Source organism: Dysidea avara, chromosome 7 (genome assembly GCF_963678975.1).
Source record: "Dysidea avara chromosome 7, odDysAvar1.4, whole genome shotgun sequence".
In the NCBI taxonomy this organism is placed as follows: domain Eukaryota; kingdom Metazoa; phylum Porifera; class Demospongiae; order Dictyoceratida; family Dysideidae; genus Dysidea; species Dysidea avara.
In genome coordinates this window covers 39,041,352-39,063,550 of record NC_089278.1, presented here as the reverse complement: position 1 = coordinate 39,063,550, position 22,199 = coordinate 39,041,352, and the positions used below count along the sequence as shown (strand labels likewise).

Below are 22,199 nucleotides of genomic sequence, written 5' to 3'. Positions count from 1 at the left end.
TCACTGCACAGTGTTGTGCTATATCACTGCACAGTGTTGTGCTATATCACTGCACACTGTTGTGCTATAACACTGCACAGTGTTGTGCTATAACACTGCACAGTGTTGTGCTATAACACTGCACAGTGTTGTGCTATAACACTGCACAGTGTTGTGCTATAACACTGCACAGTGTTGTGCTATATCACTGCACAGTGTTGTGCTATAACACTGCACACTGTTGTGCTATATCACTGCACAGTGTTGTGCTATAACACTGCACACTGTTGTGCTATATCACTGCACAGTGTTGTGCTATATCACTGCACAGTGTTGTGCTATATCACTGCACAGTGTTGTGCTATATCACTGCACAGTGTTGTGCTATATCACTGCACACTGTTGTGCTATAACACTGCACAGTGTTGTGCTATATCACTGCACACTGTTGTGCTATAACACTGCACAGTGTTGTGCTATATCACTGCACACTGTTGTGCTATATCACTGCACAGTGTTGTGCTATATCACTGCACAGTGTTGTGCTATATCACTGCACAATGTTGTGCTATATCACTGCACACTGTTGTGTTATATCAGTGTACAGTGTTGTGCTATATCACTGCACAGTGTTGTGCTATAACACTGCACAGTGTTGTGCTATATCACTGCACACTGTTGTGCTATATCACTGCACACTGTTGTGTTATATCAGTGTACAGTGTTGTGCTATATCACTGCACAGTGTTGTGCTATATCACTGCACAGTGTTGTGCTATAACACTGCACACTGTTGTGCTATATCACTGTGCTATAACACTGCACAGTGTTGTGCTATAACACTGCACAGTGTTGTGCTATAACACTGCACAGTGTTGTGCTATATCACTGCACAGTGTTGTGCTATATCACTGCACAGTGTTGTGCTATATCACTGCACACTGTTGTGTTATATCAGTGTACAGTGTTGTGCTATATCACTGCACAGTGTTGTGCTATATCACTGCACAGTGTTGTGCTATAACACTGCACAGTGTTGTGCTATATCACTGCACAGTGTTGTGCTATAACACTGCACACTGTTGTGCTATATCACTGCACACTGTTGTGCTATAACACTACACACTGTTGTGCTATATCACTGCACAGTGTTGTGCTATAACACTGCACAGTGTTGTGCTATATCACTGCACAGTGTTGTGCTATATCACTGCACAGTGTTGTGCTATATCACTGCACACTGTTGTGCTATATCACTGCACACTGTTGTGCTATTACACTGCACAGTGTTGTGCTATATCACTGCACAGTGTTGTGCTATAACACTGCACAGTGTTGTGCTATATCACTGCACAGTGTTGTGCTATATCACTGCACAGTGTTGTGCTATATCACTGCACACTGTTGTGCTATATCACTGCACAGTGTTGTGCTATAACACTGCACAGTGTTGTGCTATATCACTGTACAGTGTTGTGCTCTAACACTTGCAGATGTCAGGGATTAATGTGCAACAAGTTTCAGGTTGATCTATTGGTGGGGTCGTGATCTAGTAAATGTTAAGAGATGTGGTCTCTGTGCTTCATCGTTATTAATCAGCCAAGATCATTTATGGGTGTGGTCTTGAACCTATCGTTAAGTTACAATTATACCTACTGATCATAAGTACTTTAAATAACTTTGTGGCATCTAAATATGCTGCTCAAGGAAAGTGTTAATAGTTCCGCAATGTGGTTTTGTTGCATGAAGATAACAACAGACAGACAAGGTGCAAAGGGCACACACTCCAAAAGGTACATCCCACTGGTGGGTTTGTTATTATGGTGTAAAATGGTGGCTGTGCGCTGCTTCATTTAGCCTCTTTTAAAGATAGCCACTTTGGTGATCCTAATGTTTGATATATCAAAATACTCTAATAGAACAGTCAGTGAATACTCTATTATATATTATAATTACTTTTTTGTATTAATATAATCCTATCTGTTTATTCTTTTTAAAAAAAAACAGAACACATTAAATGAATTCATCATTGTGGTTAGCTGAAATTGTTTAGTGATGTTAGCTAGTACCAGTCATAACTAGCCATGATCACTTCATCATAGTATCATGATACAGTATTGTATTGAACAGTTCATTTATGGTATGATTGAATTACATTGCTTGACACCATTGGGTTTCTACCTATAGCATGTGCGTATTATGTACAAAATGTACCCTCTGTTGCTCCCTTGTAAGGAAGTGTTACTTCATTATGTAATACCCTTTAGGATGTCATCATGGCAACCAGACTACCTGAAAGTATTGCCCGATATCAAGGTAACAAGATCATGTGATCCACACTGTTTGTTCACATGATCCAGTAGGGTGCACAGCAAGTATTGAGGTGGCCAACAAGCAAGGTTTCTGATTGGCTGAAGTCAATCGAGCTGGGTAGCTATAGCGACCACTTAGAGGGGGCAGGGCTTCATGGAGCATTGATGGTCAGGTGATCACATGGGGTTGGTCATGTGATCCACTAAACATATTAGGTATAGGAGAGGATTAAGTTACACCACATGGTGACAACCCTTTGATGTGTCATTACACTACCAAATATGGCACCAAGTATTATGGGTTGTTTACTAGCTAGGAAAGTAATGTGTTGTGTTGAAAAGGTTTGTAAGGTATCTGGGACACACTTGTAACATGGATACTGTATAGCTGGTTTTTGTCGCGAGGATTTTTTTTCGTGTCAGGTACGAATTTGCGAAAATCTAATCCACTACAATAAAAATGTTGCCACTGTTTATCCTGAGGGGTGCGACACCTTCGTGATTTGAAATTGGATTTGTGATTTGAAACTTGATTTGAAACTTCACACATGATTGCTGTAGTGTGTTTTGTGAGGTTACTGCTGGTTTCTAGAAGGAAAATAATTCATGATTGAAAACTAGTATTGTAATACTGTAAGCTTGTATTTAGAAATATGTTTTTGAGACCAGAGCTAGTTTTGAGACCAGAGCTAGTTTTGAGACCAGAGCTAGTTTTGAGACCAGAGCTAGTTTTGAGACCAGAGCTAGTTTTGAGACCAGAGCTAGTTTTGAGACCAGAGCTAGTTTTGAGACCAGAGCTAGTTTTGAGACCAGAGCTAGTTTTGAGACCAGAGCTAGTTTTGAGACCAGAGCTAGTTTTGAGACCAGAGCTAGTTTTCAAGCAGTTTTGTTATTTGCATGGGAGAAATCACTTGAGATTTGTTAATTTGTGATTTGGTAGCTGAAGGGCATACATGATTTGTAGAGGTGTTATACACCCCCCGGTTTACCCATTACCACAAAAGCTATCATGAACCACGATAGTTGGTTCATCGCCCATGTTTTTTGCAAAAATCCTAATAGAACATACACCAAAAAACCACCTTGAAAAGTATCCTTCAACTCAAAACAACCGTAAACTCAGTATAGGCCAGGAAGCTTAGTCTGTGCTGAAGACTTTGTTGCAAGGTTGTTTTTTTTTGCTCTGTGATTATCGTACATGGGTGGGTTATCCAAGAAAATACCATATAATGGGATACTTTGGCAGGGGGTAAAATATGGCGAATAGCAAGCTAACTTGCTTTAGGCAAAATAAACTATGGTGAATTGTTTAGCTATAAAGATGCTAATCTGAGGTGCTACGAGTGATTGGCAAGTTACAAAATTTGTAGGAAATTGCCACATTCGTAAAAGTTTCTCTCTATATGGTACTCTAATAGAGCAGTCACATAAGTACTCTAGTAATGCAGTCAAGTCTATAACTACAATCATTCTTGCACTGAATTTGACGGCTATTAAACTAATTAAAGGCACCAGTAATGTAAATCACATTATTCACCACAGTCTTCATTATCAATCTAATCCATCAGTGGATTAATATAAAGTACATAAGGCCATGCAAAGTTAATTATATGTTTCTGGTCCTACCAATTCCCCATAACTGGCCAGGTGGCCAGGTTTTGTTGTTGTTTTGCAACAACTTTTGATGTGGTACACTACATTTGACATAGCAGAGCAGTACATGGAATTATAGGGGAAAGCAAAGTTAATGTATAAAGTTAGTGTCATCTTTACAAAAAAAAAGTGTTTACAAGACATGAAAAACCTTTTAATGGATATAAAATATTACAAATTATTGTATGGTAATTGTGCAATTCATTCAGGAAAAAATGACCAGGAAAAGAACCAGAAACATATAATTAACTTTTCATGGCCTAAACTAGATGAATAAAAATTGACAATTTTAATAGAGGAACTCCTTCTTAATTTTTTATTCGTCTAGTATTACCACCTTTAATGGCGGATTAAGGATGGGGCATTTGGTGCAAATCCCACCCCACTTACCTTATGGAGGAGCCATACTTCTAAACCTTATGCCAGGTCAAGTTCAGCTTATAAAACTCACAAAAATAACTAGCTGAAACTAAAGCGAACCAAAATCAAACTAGCTGTGAAATTGTCACCCAGCACCTTCATGCCTCTAAAACTAATATTGTGTTGCTGTTGTCTAAGACTTCACAACCATCTGCAAAGGCCACAATGATAAAAGTCAACAGTGAGATACTACTAAGAGGTGATTATTTACTGCTTCAAAAATGCAGCAACTAACAAAAGAATCTGGCTCTCCCTAACTACCTACAACTTGCTTGTTTGTGCCCCTCCTCCTGGACTCCTCCCTGACCTTGCTCTATAAACACGTAATATTGATATATTTCTTGGCAGGTGTCCCACAGTTTCGCGTGAATCCTTCGTAACTGCCACCACATATCAATCCATAATGTTGTACAATTCCCTATCAGTTCCCCAAGCACTGCATTCCGTATTTCATTATAAACGTGGTAGCCACAAATACAACAGCTTTTGTGGTAGGGCTGAAACAAATACTCAACGAGTACTTGTTGAGGATTTTGGTACTCGGATAGTAAAATTAGTACTCAAGTACTTGTTGAGATCACATGACCCAGCTCACATGATGCATCAGGTAGTGACACATTGAAGGCTGTAGAATTTGATTGGCCTAATTTCTTGTTAGGACACTAACATCAGTACTTTAATACAGTGTGTGTATCATTGTTGTTACTTGAAAAGTTGTAAACTGCTTAAAGTCAGTACAAAACATGTCAAATGGGTATGACTACAAGGTAGCTAGTATTTGTGAGTACTTGATCATTAACTCTAGAGAGTACTTGAATACTTAAAAATTATTCAGTCCTATTTTGCAGAACACCAAAGGTCATTTTCCAATGAGTTTCCCAATGTCCTCTTCATGCGTCTCTAGTAGTGAGCGTCTTAAAAGGATAATAAATAGCTGCGAGATTTATTTGTGCGACGACATGGCGTTCGCAAAACAAAATTGACATATATATTTTTACTCGCAACTTTTGAAGCTCACGACCGACAAAAACTAGCTCTATGTTATACAATTTGTCCTTTAGAATATTTGCTATTGATCTAGTGTCAGTGTTGAATTAGTTCATTTCTTTGAGTTCCCAAGATGAATGATACTGTGTGACTATAGCCTCCTCTGTACTGTGTATACTAAATTATCTGTGTGTGTGTTGTGTAGTGTGTGTATGTCTGTGTGTGTGTGTGTTGTGTGTGCGTGCGTGTTGTGTGTGTGTGTTGTGCGTGTTGTGTGTGTGTTGTGCGTGTATGTGTTGTGTAGTGTAGTGTAGTGTGTGTGTGTGTGCATCAAAGATTAAAGGGGGAAGTTTGGATGGGCAAACTGTCATGATAGAACAGTCTGGTAGTAGGCAATTAGCTTTTTACGTAAACAATCCACATTCCCGATAAGTCGGCGTGGCTCATGAAATAAGCTGGACTGCTGCAAGGCATGATTGGCTACAACCATATATAATATGATTGGCTACAACCATATATAATATGATTGGCTACAACCATATATAATATGATTGGCTAGGTTATGATGTTTACATATTGGACAATCAATTGGTAGAGTGGGCGTGGTTTCATGTAAAAGTACACACCCAGTCTGAGCCAATCCTGATAAGTGGGTGTGGCTCACAGAAGAAGGAGCTGGCCTGCTAGAGTGTGATTACATACATCCATTTCTACACTTCCAAGTTAAGTAACTAATAAGTGAGTCAGATCTGATGGAGGTAGCTGGCAACATGGCATCTGAGAGGGTTCACAGTCTATGAAATCCGTGAAAGTTTTTGTCCATATCATGTGATGTGTGTCCCAGAGCCCTTACAACCCTTCTCAACACAACACATAGCTAATAAACAAGTATTAACACTTGGTACCATATTCGGTAGTGTAATCACACATCAAAGGGTTATAGCCTTCTCCAATGCTCACAATTCATAGCATGTCTAGTCAATCAAGGATTGGATATTTTTTAGAGCATTAGTCATTGATATTTTGTAGCTTAAAGCACAGAATTTCAAATATCATAACAAACATGACCATCCCCTGAGGGTATATGTACACAAGATGATGTGCCACACACCCACAGGTGCTGGAGGTTACATTTAATGATGACAGCTTGGCTCAGTTGCTAGGGATACCAGCTAATAAGACATTACTACGACAACATGTAATGCTCAGTTTCATGGATGTTATTGGACCAGTTTGTGCCCAAGGCAAACTAGATGCTCGTAAGAGTAAGAACTTTCAACACCTGGATCCTGTATGGAGACCTAAGGTGAGATCAGCTGACCCCTAACTCCTGATTAACACTTGTACTAACACAATGTTATGAGACCTAAGGTGGTTATGATACTGAACCCTTCATAGCTCTAGTCAGCAGCCTAAACCTGAAACGTGTAAAGAGCTTTAGTAGTTACTTCACTATAGTAACAATAATGTCCCCTGTTCCCTCATTATAGTGACTGTTGTGTTCCCTCATTATAGTGACCATTGTGTCCCCTCACCATAGTGACCATTGTGTTCCTTCTTTATAGTGACCATTGTATTCCCTCATTATAGTGACCCGTTGTGTGCCCCCTCACCATAGTGACCGTTATGTTCCCTCATTATAGTGACCCCTCACCATAGCGAACGTTGTGTTCCCTCGTTATAGTGACCCTTCACCATAGTGACCATTGTGTTCCCTCATTATAGTGACCATTGTGTGCCCTCTCACCATAGTGACCGTTGTGTTCCCTCATTATAGTGACCATTGTGTGCCCCCTCACCATAGTGACCGTTGTGTTCCCTCATTATAGTGACCATTGTGTGCCCCCTCACCATAGTGACCGTTGTGTTCCCTCATTATAGTGACCATTGTGTGCCCCTCACCATAGTGACCGTTGTGTTCCCTCATTATATATAGTGACCATTGTGTTCACTCCACTTTATGGTGAATGAATTAATAAGAATACATATATACTGATGGTCATATACCAGTACACTAAACTATAAGATATACTTGTTATAATATTGTTAGTTATTGCTGTCACATCCTCTAACCTTTGTGAACACTTGATAACAATTCTGCTAACTTAAACATTAATTTTGCTCAATATGACAACTAGTAGGCATCGTTACAATGCAGAGGAGGTCGGAAATGCTTCATAAGCGCTACTTAAAACTATTTTGTTAATTGCATAGTTTGTCTAGAGTTTCACGTGAACCTCAGTAGCCACAATACAAAACTAGCGAACGGTGGGGATGGCAGGGGGTTGTTAGATATTCGGATTGTGCTTCGTGTCAACATTACGGTGATGCATTCATGTTTCTAAAAGCACTTGGTTTTCTAGGTGAAATCTGTAAAACAATTTTTCGCGCATAACATTCTACCACTATAGTATGTTCACGTTGAGCTGAATCCTCAAAAACATTTAATAACTCGTGGATGATGCAATTACACATGATCTTGAAATTTGGCTCATTTGTAGTACTGCTTGATCCGCTAAAATATTTCAAAATCTTTTTGTTCAAATGTTTGACATAATATTTACGGCCAATCAAAATTTTCACAATACATTTCCTATGGGGAAGCCATATAAGTACAGTGTCCATTACAGCTCTTTCCCGAAATTGAAATGGAGCCAAACCATACATGTCTGTTGTTGACACCTTTGCTGTTATCAATAATCATCTGGTTGGCTGAAATGTTAATTCTGTTGAGAAAAAATCCACTTTTAATTTTTAGCTGTTTTTCAGGATTCAGCTCAATGTGAACATACTGTAGCCTGGTAACCATTCTTTAACCTAGCAATGATGCTATGCACATTTTATATCATCCACATGTTTTAGAAAACAACCATTTCAAGGGGGTGACACACAGGCACTCACTGTAGGTAGATCTGCGACTGACTTTGACCGCCTGAAATTTTGCTTTGACCTGTAACTAAGAGCCTTTTTTGATCTTTGACCGGTGACTTAGCAACGATATTTCAGTACTTTTCAATTGTGGGTTGGAATTTTTGACCGTTGACTTGGAACGATTTTGGTGGCCTTGACCTTTGACTTAGACCACGGTCACAGATCTACCTACAGTGAGTGCCTGTGTCACTACTTGCATAATTCATTTTAAATGGTGCTAAATTATTTCCTTCCTCCTCTGGTGGTTACAATGTACAACTAATGAAATGCCCACTTGGTGGGTTTATAAGTAGTCCTTGGTTATTCTAGCTCATATTACTGATGTGACTATGTTAGGAAGATTGTTATATCCTGATAGTAGAGGGTGTTCAGGTGTTGTATTCCTCATAACTCAGGCCATGGAAGTTGATTATATGTTTCTGGTTTTGTTGAATGAATTGCACAATCACCACATAATTTATAATATTTTATATCTGTTGAACGTAGCCTGGTCAATTTTGGGACCAAAAACATATAATTAACTGTTGCATGGCCTCATATGGAACCGTGGTGTAATGGACTCCATTGTACTCTTAGATCCTGACCATGGACGGTGCTTACATTAATAGCTTGTTAGTGATTGTGATACTTGTGCTCACTCTACCCGAGGGGTTTACAAGACCACATCCCTGAACAGTTCAATCCTCCAGAAATGTCATTCTTCTGGGATATCTCACAGTGCTTATTACTTTAAGGGCATTCCCCAAGTCAAGGTATTAATAATAAACCCCCCCCCCCCCCCCCCCCTTCCTTAGTTACCATGTGAGGCCCCATTAGCAACCATCCCATCTAATGTAACAGCTCTAAATAACCCAACTTGTTTAAGCAATTCTCTTACCAGACAGGAGAATTCTGATCCAATTAATGCCCCAGGTGACCTGTGAATCCTCTAGGTCCCAAATCAACAATACTAGTAATGTCCCTAACTACGTTATGCACCAACAGCTTTCTAAATAGTGCAGAAACATTGTTGTGTAAGCAAATGAATAAAACTGTGTTTGGCTTAGCTGACTTTTATTTGAATGTAGTAATCTACCACAAGCTACACCACAGGTAACCCCACAAGCTAACCCTCCAAACTAGATAGTAACTTCAAGGATGCATAGCTCATTACAAAACAAATTTCCCTTGATGACCATATTAGGAGCTCCACTGTGCAACAAAACATCTCAACAACTTTTAAGAGATCAATCTCCAACATACCTGGCTCCACTAAAAGGGGACAATCTCTCTATTACAGCTAATAAGGGGCAAGTGTCACCAGCTGACTGATCAGTCAGATAGTATTGCCTTCAGGTATAACTGAACTATTGATTGGTAAGCACAGGTAAACAATAGAACCCACTAGTCATAAATGGTGAGGGAGTATGGAGGAAGCATTATGAATAACCATTAGGGTTAGCATGCTTCCTCTGAATATAGCAGTGTATATTCTATCAATATTGAATAGCATGCTTCCTTGCTATTCCACCAATATAGCAACAAATTCACTGCTATCATTTTATGACTAACTTCCTCATTGTACGTACATGTTCATGTGTTTCTAGTGTAATTAATTATGTTGTATCTTATTATTTAGTGCCCCAGTAGTCGCAGTAAGAAGTCTCGGAAGAAAGACTCTCTGACTCCATTCAGTGGTGACACACCCCTGTGTCCCCTCCCCACTCAAATGGACCAATCATTGTACAGTATTGATCATGAAATGACTACATTAACATGATTTAACGCATACGATAGTTTTGTTGTAGACAACACTTCATCAGTTCTCCACTAAACTCAACAGTGATAGTGAAGTTGAGATCTCTCCTGTTGTTAGGGTTGGGGGTCATTGTGAAGTGACCAGTTAGTGGCTCACTCTTCTTAACTGTCACACAATCCTCCAGGTAGAACACTGTCTGTTTCCAGTGTGTGTAGTGGCAATCTGGAGCTGCATATCAACATGGTTACTATACATGTATGCACATACAACTCAAGGACATTGAGAGGAGGTTTACAAAGGTTTTAAGAAATGCCCCTTTGTGAAATTTAGATTACTAAAGCTTGGCAATAACTGAGTCGGTGTTTAGCAATGCATGATTGCAGTATAGTGGACACGCCCATTAGTAATCAATCGATCGTGTCATTCAGTACTGCTGCTATGCACTTTCCAAATGTTTACAAACTTATTAATAAATAAGATTAGAAAGATAAAACATAAAAAGGATGTGTAACTCATATAGCTAACACTGAAGCTTCGAATGTTCAAACATTTTTATTTGCAAATGTTCGTCAATATTTGTCCTACAAAAGTAACTTATAGTACAGTATCTTGCAGTTTTGAACTTATTGTATACTGTAGCTGTGTTTGTCTGCAACTACATGAACCTGTTCACCACCTTAATGAACCTGTTCACCACCTTAATGAACCTGTTCACCACCTTAATGAACCTGTTCACCACCTTAATGAACCTGTTCACCACCTTAATGACTAAATCTTTTAAGCAACATGTCCTACACTACACCAGATGTCTATTTAAACAGCAATATAAATTGATTGTTTTTAACCCTTAAACCTGCACATAATTTTAATGAATACATGATTACACAAAACCATTTAAAATGGCCTGTCTAGCCAGACTAGCCTAACTCTAGCTATACACCAACAGAAAGTTTATTCATTGGGCTATTAGAGGAAGTCTAAATAACTACTGTAACAACGAGGCTTACTTGTTATGGAACGATGTAAATGGTGGCTAGATTTTCCGTTATTTCTCAATGCTCATGACAGCAGCCATATTAACAATTAATTAAATCACATGAGCTATATATGGCATGACTTGCCATTGAATAGGGAACCGCCTCGTGTTTACTTCACACGAATCTAATAAAGTAGGAAGGAGATATTAACCATTTTCTAAATGTATGTAAGGGTTTTGCGTACTTATTTTGCATAATGATAGTTTCAGGGTGAGTTTTGATCCCATGCTTTCGTCCTAGGGTAAATCCCTAGGTATCAGGTTTAATCCTTGTTTAATTACAAATAAAATGGTGATAATTACGTAACTACAGGAAGAATCGTTTGCAAGTTACAGTGCTTTGTTTACAGCCATGCGTAAATGCCGATTTATCGGCGCATGCAGGTTTAAGGGTAAAGCTTATTTTGATAAGTCAAAATGTCTGAACATTCGGTCAGTCATTGTGGCTTTCAAGTCAGATGATAGGCTGCTCTGTGCTATATGGCATCTTAGAAATGAGGTGGTCCATACTCTAATATTTATACCTTCATTGTTGGAAATGATGTGGAGTGTTAAGGTGTTTCATTACGTAGGTGATGTAACACTTGAGTATGAACTTCTCTGCAGCTTTTTGTTGTGCAGGAGGTGGGTGGGTCTCCTGTACTTTCATACAAATCCAATGATACTGGAGTGTATAATATTAGTCCTTTCATTGTCATTATAATAATGCTATGACCGTGTGATACAAGTCATCAATGGGGTTCATGTCTGTACTAGCTGTGACCCATAACTATCATATTATGAAATGTGACCATCTCAGCAAAAACCCTATATATTCGCACAAGCATGTGTATTGAGAAAATCAAATTTTTATTTTTAAACTCTGTAAAATTACGAATGCTAAAAAGAAAAATACGCAAGTTTTTATCGAGCTAGTAAAGGGAAGACTCAAACCGATTAAAACTATACACCATGTTATTAGCCTGTTGTTAACAATCCTTTAAACTGAGCAAACCTGTGACCAGTTTTGATTGCTCTATTAGAGTATGCTATGTAGTGGGTAAAGTGTTACATCAAGTTAGATACACTAATACTGTCTAGGAGGAGCTAGATCTGCCACTGCTTTGTGATGATACTGTTGGAAACCATCCTGGCTACATCCCTGAAACTCGTATTAATGATACTACTATGGTTACTGTATGTACAACAGATTAAACTGGTATTAATGATACTACTATGGTTACTGTATGTACAACAGGTTAAACTGGTATTAATGATACTACTATGGTTACTGTATGTACAACAGGTTAAACTGGTATTAATGATACTACTATGGTTACTGTATGTACAACAGGTTAAACTGGTATTAATGATACTACTATGGTTACTGTATGTACAACAGGTTAAACTGGTATTAATGATACTACTATGGTTACTGTATGTACAACAGGTTAAACTGGTATTAATGATACTACTATGGTTACTGTATGTACAACAGGTTAAACTGGTATTAATGATACTACTATGGTTACTGTATGTACAACAGGTTAAACTGGTATTAATGATACTACTATGGTTACTGTATGTACAACAGGTTAAACTGGTATTAATGATACTACTATGGTTACTGTATGTACAACAGGTTAAACTGGTATTAATGATACTACTATGGTTACTGTATGCACAACAGGTTAAACTGGTATTAATGATACTACGATGGATATGGGTTAAACAGGTGTTCATAAAGGATGTAAAAATGATCACCAGCCAATCTATCAAGATCTTTACAGCTATATTAGGAGATTGGTCAAGTATAGTAACAACACAAACAGTAGGGCTCTCACATCATACCATAATAGGTAACATCTATTATTACTATCTAACAGAGGGGCAATACTGACCTGTACTAATTCCAGTCCTCTTGTGACACTTGCTAAACTCCACAGTGAAATAAGTGACCAATGCATCAATATAGTCGTTACGTAACGCAGACAGGTGGAATGGTACACTGAACTCTAGATCCTTTTCTTGTACTGTGTACAAGTCCACTTCCTGTGTGAAAGAACTTCAAATATTACCTCGAAAACTACACATTTAGTCTCACAAGCCTGGCTAGTAGTAGCATCATAACCATTATGGGAGAGAGGTTGTTGCTATTAATAGCACACAGCTACCAAATAAGCCTAACATATACAAGTCACCACACCTCAATGCTGAACATGTCACCAACAGTGTTGATGGCAACAGTGTTGATGGCAACAGCCATGTACCACAGTGCAACTAATTACATGTGTTTTCTTGTTAAGACAGGACATCATAAATTACATCATGATGTGTAGATCTCCACTCTTCATATATGGATCATTCTGTGACAACAAGGAATTTAAGGTCACCTCTCAGATTTTGGTGTTTGTAGTACCTGTGATGCTCATCGCTCATACATATACTACATGGTTTCTCAGAAGGCTCAGTATCACCTATCAATGGTGTAGTTACCAGCTGTCAGTAGTAATTATTACATGGACATGCACTACACTAGTGTTGCCACGATACATCGATAGTATCGATATAACAAGGTGGTGATATGATATACCAATCAGTTATATCGATGGTTGCACAATAGTGACACCGCTTAGTGTAATGATGTGGGGGAGGCCAGACATATGACATTTGGCATTTAATTAAGTTATGTGTTGATGGTGTAGTGTGGTAAACAAGCCAACCCCAAAGTTATCAGGTTTTAAATGCATTTTGCTACTGCTTTACAGTTGAGGCAAGTGGCTGGCGCTACATAGAAACCTTAAAACCTCCCAGTGTGGTATACATTTAAACTTACAATGAATATGTTTGTCCTGCAAATGTTATACCGTGTGGAGGGAAACTTTGGCGCCGTTAAAATTTGGCGAATTTGGCGATTGACCATGAATCCGCCAAATTTTCCCCATCCAAATATTTTGGTGGCGAAGAAAAGAGCAAACCAAGCCTCTAACTAATCGATTTTCTACTCAACCAAGGGATAGTGGGCCAGGCATTACGCTAGAGCCAAGCCTGCCTCAACTACCTCACTAGGTAGCTAGTTACTGTACACGTGGTATCCTCAAACTTCACCTCGAAATGGGCATGACAACTATAGCGAGTCCTACCATGTTAAGTACGATATTCACTATTCAGAGGTGTAGATCTACTGTCTATATAGTATTATCTTTTTGTTGGTAGCTGACTCCAGGCGCCAAATCACTGAGAGGCGTGGCACTCCAGTTCTCGCTTCAGGTACAGCGATTAGTGATCTAATTAATTCAATACGGCATGCGCTTTGCTAACAATTCGCCAAATTTTATTTTGCCAACAGTGATATTTTGCTTGATTCGCCAAATTTCCCCCCCTCCAAAGTTTCCCTCCGTACAGTAGTTAGTTCTATATCGTGATATATGTTCATATCGTGATATAAACCTTGATAATAGAGTTTTTCTATATCATGGCAGTACTACACTACACATGCTACTCAATTTTTACCAATTAAAGTCTGTTAATTGACCTTTTTAAGTGATGCATAAATTATGGGATATCAACTTAATTGAGAGGTACTTACCGTATAGCTGGAAATTTTTTAGGGATGAAACTTTTGCACAACTGTAAAAAAGACGATTTTCGCATTTTTAACCAGGCGCATGCTCACAGCCGGCCAAAGGCCGGCTGTGGGCGTGCGCCTGGTTTACTGTAATTGTTTCCGTAAAAGTGTGTGTGTGTACCTATCTATCTACCTATCTACCTATCTACCTATGTACCTATCTACCTATGTTTGTCCGTACGCACCCACGTGAGCAAAATCGTTTAATAACGGTAAAAGCAGCTTTTACGTAAGAAGTAAAAGTGAAATGAAGTCTGTATTAAACTTCTGCACAGGTGAACTTTGCTCTGAGGTGGTTTCTTTTCGGCGGACTGAAATACGGGTGTGGTGACTTTCCTCAGACTACCTTCCCCTTGAGGTTTTCAGGCATTTAGCAACTGAAAAACAACGGTGCAGGCCTCGTACACTGCCAGGAATAGCCTATCGCTTCGAGTTGAAAGGGGGCGTATCCCTTACGTACGCAAACGAAAATGAAGAGCAGCTTTGAGGCTTTGTCGAGAGAATTTGTGGGAAAAACACATTAGTCACACCATAAAACAGTTTAGAAGATAGTTTTGTGCGTAATATATTGGTTAAAGCGGTTTATTTAACAAACGCTTCCTTAGCAGTGCATAGCAACGTAATTGAACGAATTACGAATATTTCATGAATTACGAAATACATGAAATAGCTAATTATATTATCAAACTACCCTATTGTAAAGTAGTAATACATAGTTGGTTAATTCATAGTAGTATATACTGTCTATAGTTATTCCAGATGAGTTAGCTAGCTGCTTGGCGCCTGGTTTTTAGAAGTAAATCAACATCAACTTGTTTAAATTCACGAAAGTCTAGAAACGTTCGCAAAAATTTAAATTATCATTTTTCACTAAGCGTCAGAGCATTGCAGGTATCTGGTGGTTATCCGACCTGCTGCAAAGATTTAAGAGTGTCAATAGCTAGCTAGCGGCATGGGTGAGACCAGCTTTATCCTTGACTGCTGCGTTCGTGGATACTACGTGTATCAAGCAATCTGGAATCCAGTGGTTGGCGAAACGTTAGCATGTTCAAGAGAGAGAGGAAACACACATGATTTATTTGCAGTGGCAGTGAAGAAAGATGGCAATATTGTTGGGCATGTGCCAAGGGAGATTTCATGTATCTGCACTCTTTACATACGTGATGGGGGAGTGCTTCGGTGTACAATAACTGGCTCAAGGCGTTATTCCTGTGATATTCCACAAGGGTGTTGAGATTCCGTGCATGTACACATTTTCAGGCAGTGGAGATCTGACTGAAAAGATCAGAAGACGTTTGGAAGAGCTGCAAGAAAAAGTATCAGCTATTAGAAGAATACAGAACTGTACCAATACCGCCATGGCAGTACCTTCAGCCATGTATGAAGCACCAAAACCCTCACTGGTAGCTAATAGTGCCTGTGCTGTGGTTCACTCTAGAGAGGTTGAGCCTGAGTTACCTTCACCATCAGGAGATGAAGTATGGGTAAAAATTAGAGACATCACTCTCCAGAACAGTGATAAAGCAATCATTGAGCAAGGCTTGGAGCTCACAGACCTACATATAAATGGCGCACAGTGACTTATACAAAACCAGTTTCCAAAGCTTAATGATTTGAAATTATCCTTGTTACAATCTCAAGCTCTGAAGGGCCCAACAACCAATACAATCCAAATATTTCATGTCAATGGAAACCATTGGATTGTTGCAACAACGGTCAATTGTAAGAATGGAAAAAACGTTCTAGTGTATGATTCAGCATACAGCTCGCTAGATCATGGATCAGCATTGTTGATGAAAGTGTAGCTTGTCAAACATCAAAGTGGTTGCTGTGCAGAAACAGTGAACTGGTAGCAGCCATTGTGGTGTACATGCTATAGCAAATGCCACAGCTATTGCATTTGGAGAAGATCCATCCCAAATAAAATATGACCAAGCAGTAATGAGATCACATCTTATGGAATGTCTTGCTGCAGTGAAAATTGAACCTTTCCCAAAGCTAAAGGTTTCCTGAGTGACTAAATGAATACACTTTACAAGTATAGTTAAATTCAATCAAGAATAATTTTCCACAAATATTTGTTAATGTACATGTGTGATTAGGGTGAGGTACATTGATAATGAATAATTAGTTGATCAGTTCTGTGTAAAGTATTAATTTAGTTTATCAACAATACCTACTTCATCAAAGCCATTGATGATAATTTGCTTATTTTTCTGTACATGTTGAACTGCGTCTACGAACCACTGTGCACCCAGTGGCTTTAGCACTGAAAGTTTCAAATCTATCGGTTTGGGATGACCCTGTTGTTTTTGCACTTCCTTAGAATACCATACTTGAAAAGAGTCCTTGAGGTGGTGCTTGATGGACTTGTTGACTCTTACATCCAATGGCTGTAAGTGGTCTGTACAGTTGGCAGGTACACCCAACACAATAACATTGTGAGAATCAAGACTCGGTTAGTAAGTTGTGAAAGGTATCAGACAACTCCAATTTCTTACAAGCACTCACAAGGTAAGGTAAAAGAATGTTGTGTATGTATGCCACCATGTATGCCACCATGGTAGGTATCTTCAGTGGTTTGGTGTGTAAGTTATGTGCCAACCACAGGGAAATTTAACATCTGGTAAACAGGCAGGAGTTTTACCACCATATATATATTACTTGTGCTGGTAACATTTTTCCGCTAGCTGTGACAGTCAATGTCACAGTAATTTGCCTTTTGTCGTCAATACCAGCTATTGGTACTCGCTTGGCACCTTTAACCCCTTGAGTCCAGTTTGACACTGGGACATATTTTATTGCAGTCTGGTCCCAATTTATCACAAGGTCTTTAGGAATGGTTTCAAATTTTGATATCAGTAAGAAACTGCTCTTTCAATTTAGTTAAATCTTCAGCAGTGATTTTGGCTGCGGTGCTACCTTTTCGTTTCACTAACCCCATTCTTGTCATTAATCGTTTGGCCCATTTTTTGGTCAGGCTAAGATAACCACCATTTTCTGACAAAATGTTAGCATCTTTTGCCATGACAATACCTGTTGCAGCTGCTAAGGTGACAGATGCATTAACAACACAACCAGATGCCCTAGAATCCTTGATGTATACTCAGACTTTACTTTCCATTAAATGAACTGGTCTGTTGATCAGCAGCAAAATGTCTTGTCAACATGGTATTTTGAAGTATTTCAAGCGAGCTAAGGAAATGGAGATAACCCCGAAGGCTAGAGAAATGGCTGCAATAGAAGTCAAGAGAGTTGAGGACGCAGCGGCTGAGGCAGCAAGGGCAGGAATGCAAAGAGGATGATACGAGTTTTTCTCAGATGAGAACAAAGCAAAAATAACAAAATATGCTTCACAGTATGGCATAACTACATCAATACGGCATTTCAAGAAAACTGGTGAATTCACAAAGTTGCACGAAAGCACTGTGCGCAGATGGGTGAAGCTACTCAAAGACGGTTTGCAATTGGTGACAGAAGGTAAATCAGATGCTGATAAAACAGGGTTTGTGAGTACATTTGCTGCAAAAAAACAAGGAAGACCTTTACTTATGAAAGTATTTTAATTGCTGTGGTATTTGCTACTGCGCAATACTGGATGCTGTGGTTAGCTATGAAAATGTACAGAAACCATTGGGAAACGGACAACCACAGGAACTAAATCCTTTGTTACACAAAAAGTAAAGAAGATATCCGTTTTTTGAAGACAGCATGGAATACTACATTAATTTCTACACCTGATGGTGGTTGTCTGCTGCTTCTAGGTGTAGCGATTGGTGAGTTGAGTTATGACCCGCTGAAGTTGAAAACGCCTGGCGAAAAAGTTGTCTAGTGACGAAGCATGCAAGCAGGTGCTTGTTTCTAAGTTTACATGGAATAACAACACTTAGGATCACCTGGATAGTGTTTGCTTGTTGGCCTGTTAAGTCGATAGTAGCCTTTATCTTTGATGCCAACCACAGAAAACTCTACTACAAAGCTTTTCCAATCAGTTCTGAGTGGTTTTCAAGTACAAGCTCACTATTACCAGCCATGTAAAACATTGTTCAGCAAAATCTTAAACTTTGCGACGCTATAACTCGCTCATCCTTTACCCTATTCACAGCAGACAACCACGAAGCGAAAGAGAAATTAATGTAGTTTCATTCTATGTACATAGAATTGGAATATACTGTATACTTTGTAAGTAATGGAGATTTAACCATTGATTATCATCGTTTTCCCAATGGCTTCAATACATTTTATGGGCATCCACAGCATCCAGTTGTTAGTCATACGCAATTAACACTAATTGCATTTTTAAGGTCCCTAAATGAACTGGTCTATTTCATGTACCGCCAAATGCAAAAACATTTCACAATTATATTTTCACGAAGCTGTAATTTCTTGCAAAATTCGCAAAAGTTTTGTCCCTCGAAAATTTCCGGCTATACAGTAGTTGAAAACTTTGTTTAATAAAATTTTTGTGGTGGGACCACAATGGGTTCAAGAGAATAATTAAATATGCTATTGTATGCAGTGGAATTTTGTACTCTATTATTACTGTATGGTAGTGTACACCTCTCTCAACTACAAGCTCTTATACAATGTAGGTATACAAGCACAATACAACCTGACCACCTGTACTGCAAGACCACCTTTATACTAAGTACTGTTGATTCTTATTTCTTTAGTTTTATAGCTCCAATGTAGCCACCCTGTCCAGTAGATCCAAAAGATGGTCTTAATTAGACAGGTGGGCTTCAAATAAGCCACCAGTATCTAGAAACTCAGCCGGTGCTTTATAATTTTTCCATCTTTTCAGATTGATTAAAAATCAAGTCAAGTTGCTGTGCACTTACATAGACCCATTCCACGACTTTTAAGTTACATACGTGACTGTGCAGCAGAGCCCGAAATTACAATTAAAAACTGTTCTGACAACATGTCTGGACATATGCTGAAGTGTTCAAACATCTCAACTTTTGGTCTGACATAGCCCCCACGTAGTACTATATTGTGGAGTGAGCCTATGTTAGTGCACTGTGGTGGGATTTGACTTAATTAACCCTTTATTACCGAAGTTTTCTTTACAAAACCGCAAGTGTGAAAACTTTTATGGCTTGTGTGAACTGTGGGCGATACGAGTGGACCCCACCCATTAATTAACCCATCAAGCTATATACCGTTTGATAGCCATCTCTCTCTTCTACCAACACAGCTAGAATACTTACAGATCACACACACAACTCACGCGCTATGAAGCGAAGAAAGCGTATCTTCTCCGTATCGCCATGGCTTTGAAAGATGGGCGCCGCCATCTTACTAATCAACGCGATGACATCACACTATTTATTTTTAGAATCCTTATCACGTGGGGAATGGAGTAATTCCAACTAAAGCCTACTAGTAGCAGGGAGAAGGCGAACATGGAGTTTTAAACAGGTATTATTGTTTTGTATACGCTATTTTATATTGCCAAGTGCCATAACTTGCCCATGCTTCTTCCTATCGCCGAACGGTAAACTTCATTAAAAACGCCCGGTCCTTCTGAGCAGTTTGGTAGCAATTTCAGCTTCGTAGCCCCTAGGAAAAAGGAGTTATGGCTCCGTTTATAAAGGGCACTCGTTATGGCAATATATTAGCCATTCGATAATAAAGGGTTAAGAAGGTACTTTTGAAAAGAAAGTATAATGCTCACATGTTCTGGACACATTGTGGGGTTGAAGTACACCTGTTTATCAGCACCATATTTGGATCCGTCAGACAGGATGGACAACCCCATAATTTATACATCACTGGAAAGATCAATCAACAGTCTTTAATCGGTAAAAATTTTATTAACAGTACAAAGATACGGTCGATTTTGTAACTACAGATGGTCCAAATTTTCACTAAATAATCAAAATATTTGTGGTCATAAATCAGAAACCATGTGGTATATGGGGTTGAAATTTTGCATGGGTGATGAGCACCACAGGTACTTACAAACACACCAAGTTCTGTCAAAATCCGAGGGGTGATCCTAAATTCCTTGTTGATTTGACACATATCACAACCCCCCCAAGGATAATATCCTCCCTGCTACACAGTATCTGGTCATTATGAGGTACAGTTACTAGACAGGTTATTATCCACACATGAAAACAAAAAAGTTACAACTGGTGTGCTGACCTTCAAAAGGTACGGACCAGTAGTCACTTGTCTGGCTTCTACCAGATCAACCAGAGGTTCCTGTAAGGCAACTCGTTGGATGGTCTTCATGTTGAACCCATACACATTCTCCCAGACTATGCAAAACACATGATGACCGCAGCAACAGCATGTGGGGTACACCCACAATGTATCTTCTCTTCCTTATATTTTCTGTCCTCAATGGCACACAAGAAGAGAGAGGCCTTGTCTGGTAACATGACACCACCTGGGGCCTATGACATGACATTGAACAAGAAGGCTTGGTACACAGTAATATAGTATCTCTACTGTATTATTAGGGATCATGGAAATTTGGGTTTTTATAGCCAAAAAATATCACCCAAATACCAGCTTCACAATACCATCCTGGCACCTTGGCAGTATTGGTTAGGTATAACCAAGCCCAAAAGTGCCTTCAGTACAACCCTAAATGCTTCTAATAGGTAGCTACAAAAAAATTTTCTTTATTTTAAAATTATTCGAATTTTCTACTGACTGCCTGCCTGATGCCTTCAGACAAGCGTAACTCGATAACAGCTAAGGCTACAGGATTAATTATTTCACTGTTGGATATCGCTTTGTCCCGAGATGTGGCTATTTGGCATACCGCAGCATGTAAAATGCATGCATCATGGACTTACCTTTGTCTTCATTTGTGTCCCATTTCTTTTTGCTGACAGTGCAAGGTGTCGATTGGCAGTAGCACAGTGCATGGTATGTTTGTATTAAACAGGAATACAGGAATTGTCCGTATATTCCATGGTGACTGGATTGATTGCAGAGGCGCTTCTAATACTGGTTCTTCATTTGAAACACTGTGTAACGAGCTGAACATAGCTGCAAGCGAAGCACAATGACTACTTCACTTTCAATGTTCACTAGTATATCTGCAGGTGTAGGCGACCTCCCTTGTTTTTTTCTATGATCCCTAATCAAACTTAAAATTCTTAATTTTTCCTTATACTTGTATATATATATACTAACTACCACACCTGGCTGGGGGTACACTGCACACACAGGGGGTACACTACACACACAGGGGGTACACTACACACACAGGGGGTACACTACACACACAGGGGGTACACTACACACACAGGGGGTACACTACACACACAGGGGGTACACTACACACAGGGAGTACACTACACACAGGGGGGTACACTACACAACAGGGGGGTACACTACACACAGGGGGTACACTATACACACAGGGGGTACACTACACACAGGGGGTACACTATATACAGAGTGTACATACACTAGACACACAGGGGGGTACACTATACGCAGGGGGTACACTAGACACACAGGGGGGTACACTATACACAGGGGGTACACTATACACAGGGGGTACACTAG

At 39.3% G+C, this 22,199-nt stretch overlaps 2 protein-coding genes across 3 annotated transcripts in view; one reads left to right on the top strand and one right to left on the bottom strand.

Moving 5' to 3' along the window:
• LOC136260387 (liprin-beta-2-like) overlaps positions 1-10,101 on the top strand; it is a 36,439-nt gene extending 26,338 nt beyond the window's left edge. The window contains exons 13-17 of one of the 2 annotated variants that reach the window (XR_010703522.1): positions 2,247-2,295; positions 2,343-2,459; positions 6,469-6,657; positions 8,859-9,034; positions 9,901-10,101. Coding sequence is in view for 1 of the 2 variants with exons in the window: in XM_066054098.1 (XP_065910170.1) it covers positions 2,247-2,295; positions 2,343-2,459; positions 6,469-6,657; positions 9,901-10,041 (496 nt within the window). In the remaining variant the exon portion in view is untranslated. The remainder of the gene's footprint in view (positions 1-2,246; positions 2,296-2,342; positions 2,460-6,468; positions 6,658-8,858; positions 9,035-9,900) is intronic. The other variant, XM_066054098.1, reaches the window with a different exon arrangement.
• The window catches only part of LOC136260389 (protein arginine N-methyltransferase 1-like), a 28,238-nt gene continuing 16,038 nt past the window's right edge, over positions 10,000-22,199 (bottom strand). The window contains exons 6-9 of the mRNA XM_066054100.1: positions 20,983-21,070; positions 20,817-20,932; positions 12,937-13,087; positions 10,000-10,248 (exon numbers count right to left, since the gene is read on the bottom strand). Of these exons, the coding sequence (XP_065910172.1) occupies positions 10,043-10,248; positions 12,937-13,087; positions 20,817-20,932; positions 20,983-21,070 (561 nt within the window). The 3' untranslated portion in view covers positions 10,000-10,042. The remainder of the gene's footprint in view (positions 10,249-12,936; positions 13,088-20,816; positions 20,933-20,982; positions 21,071-22,199) is intronic.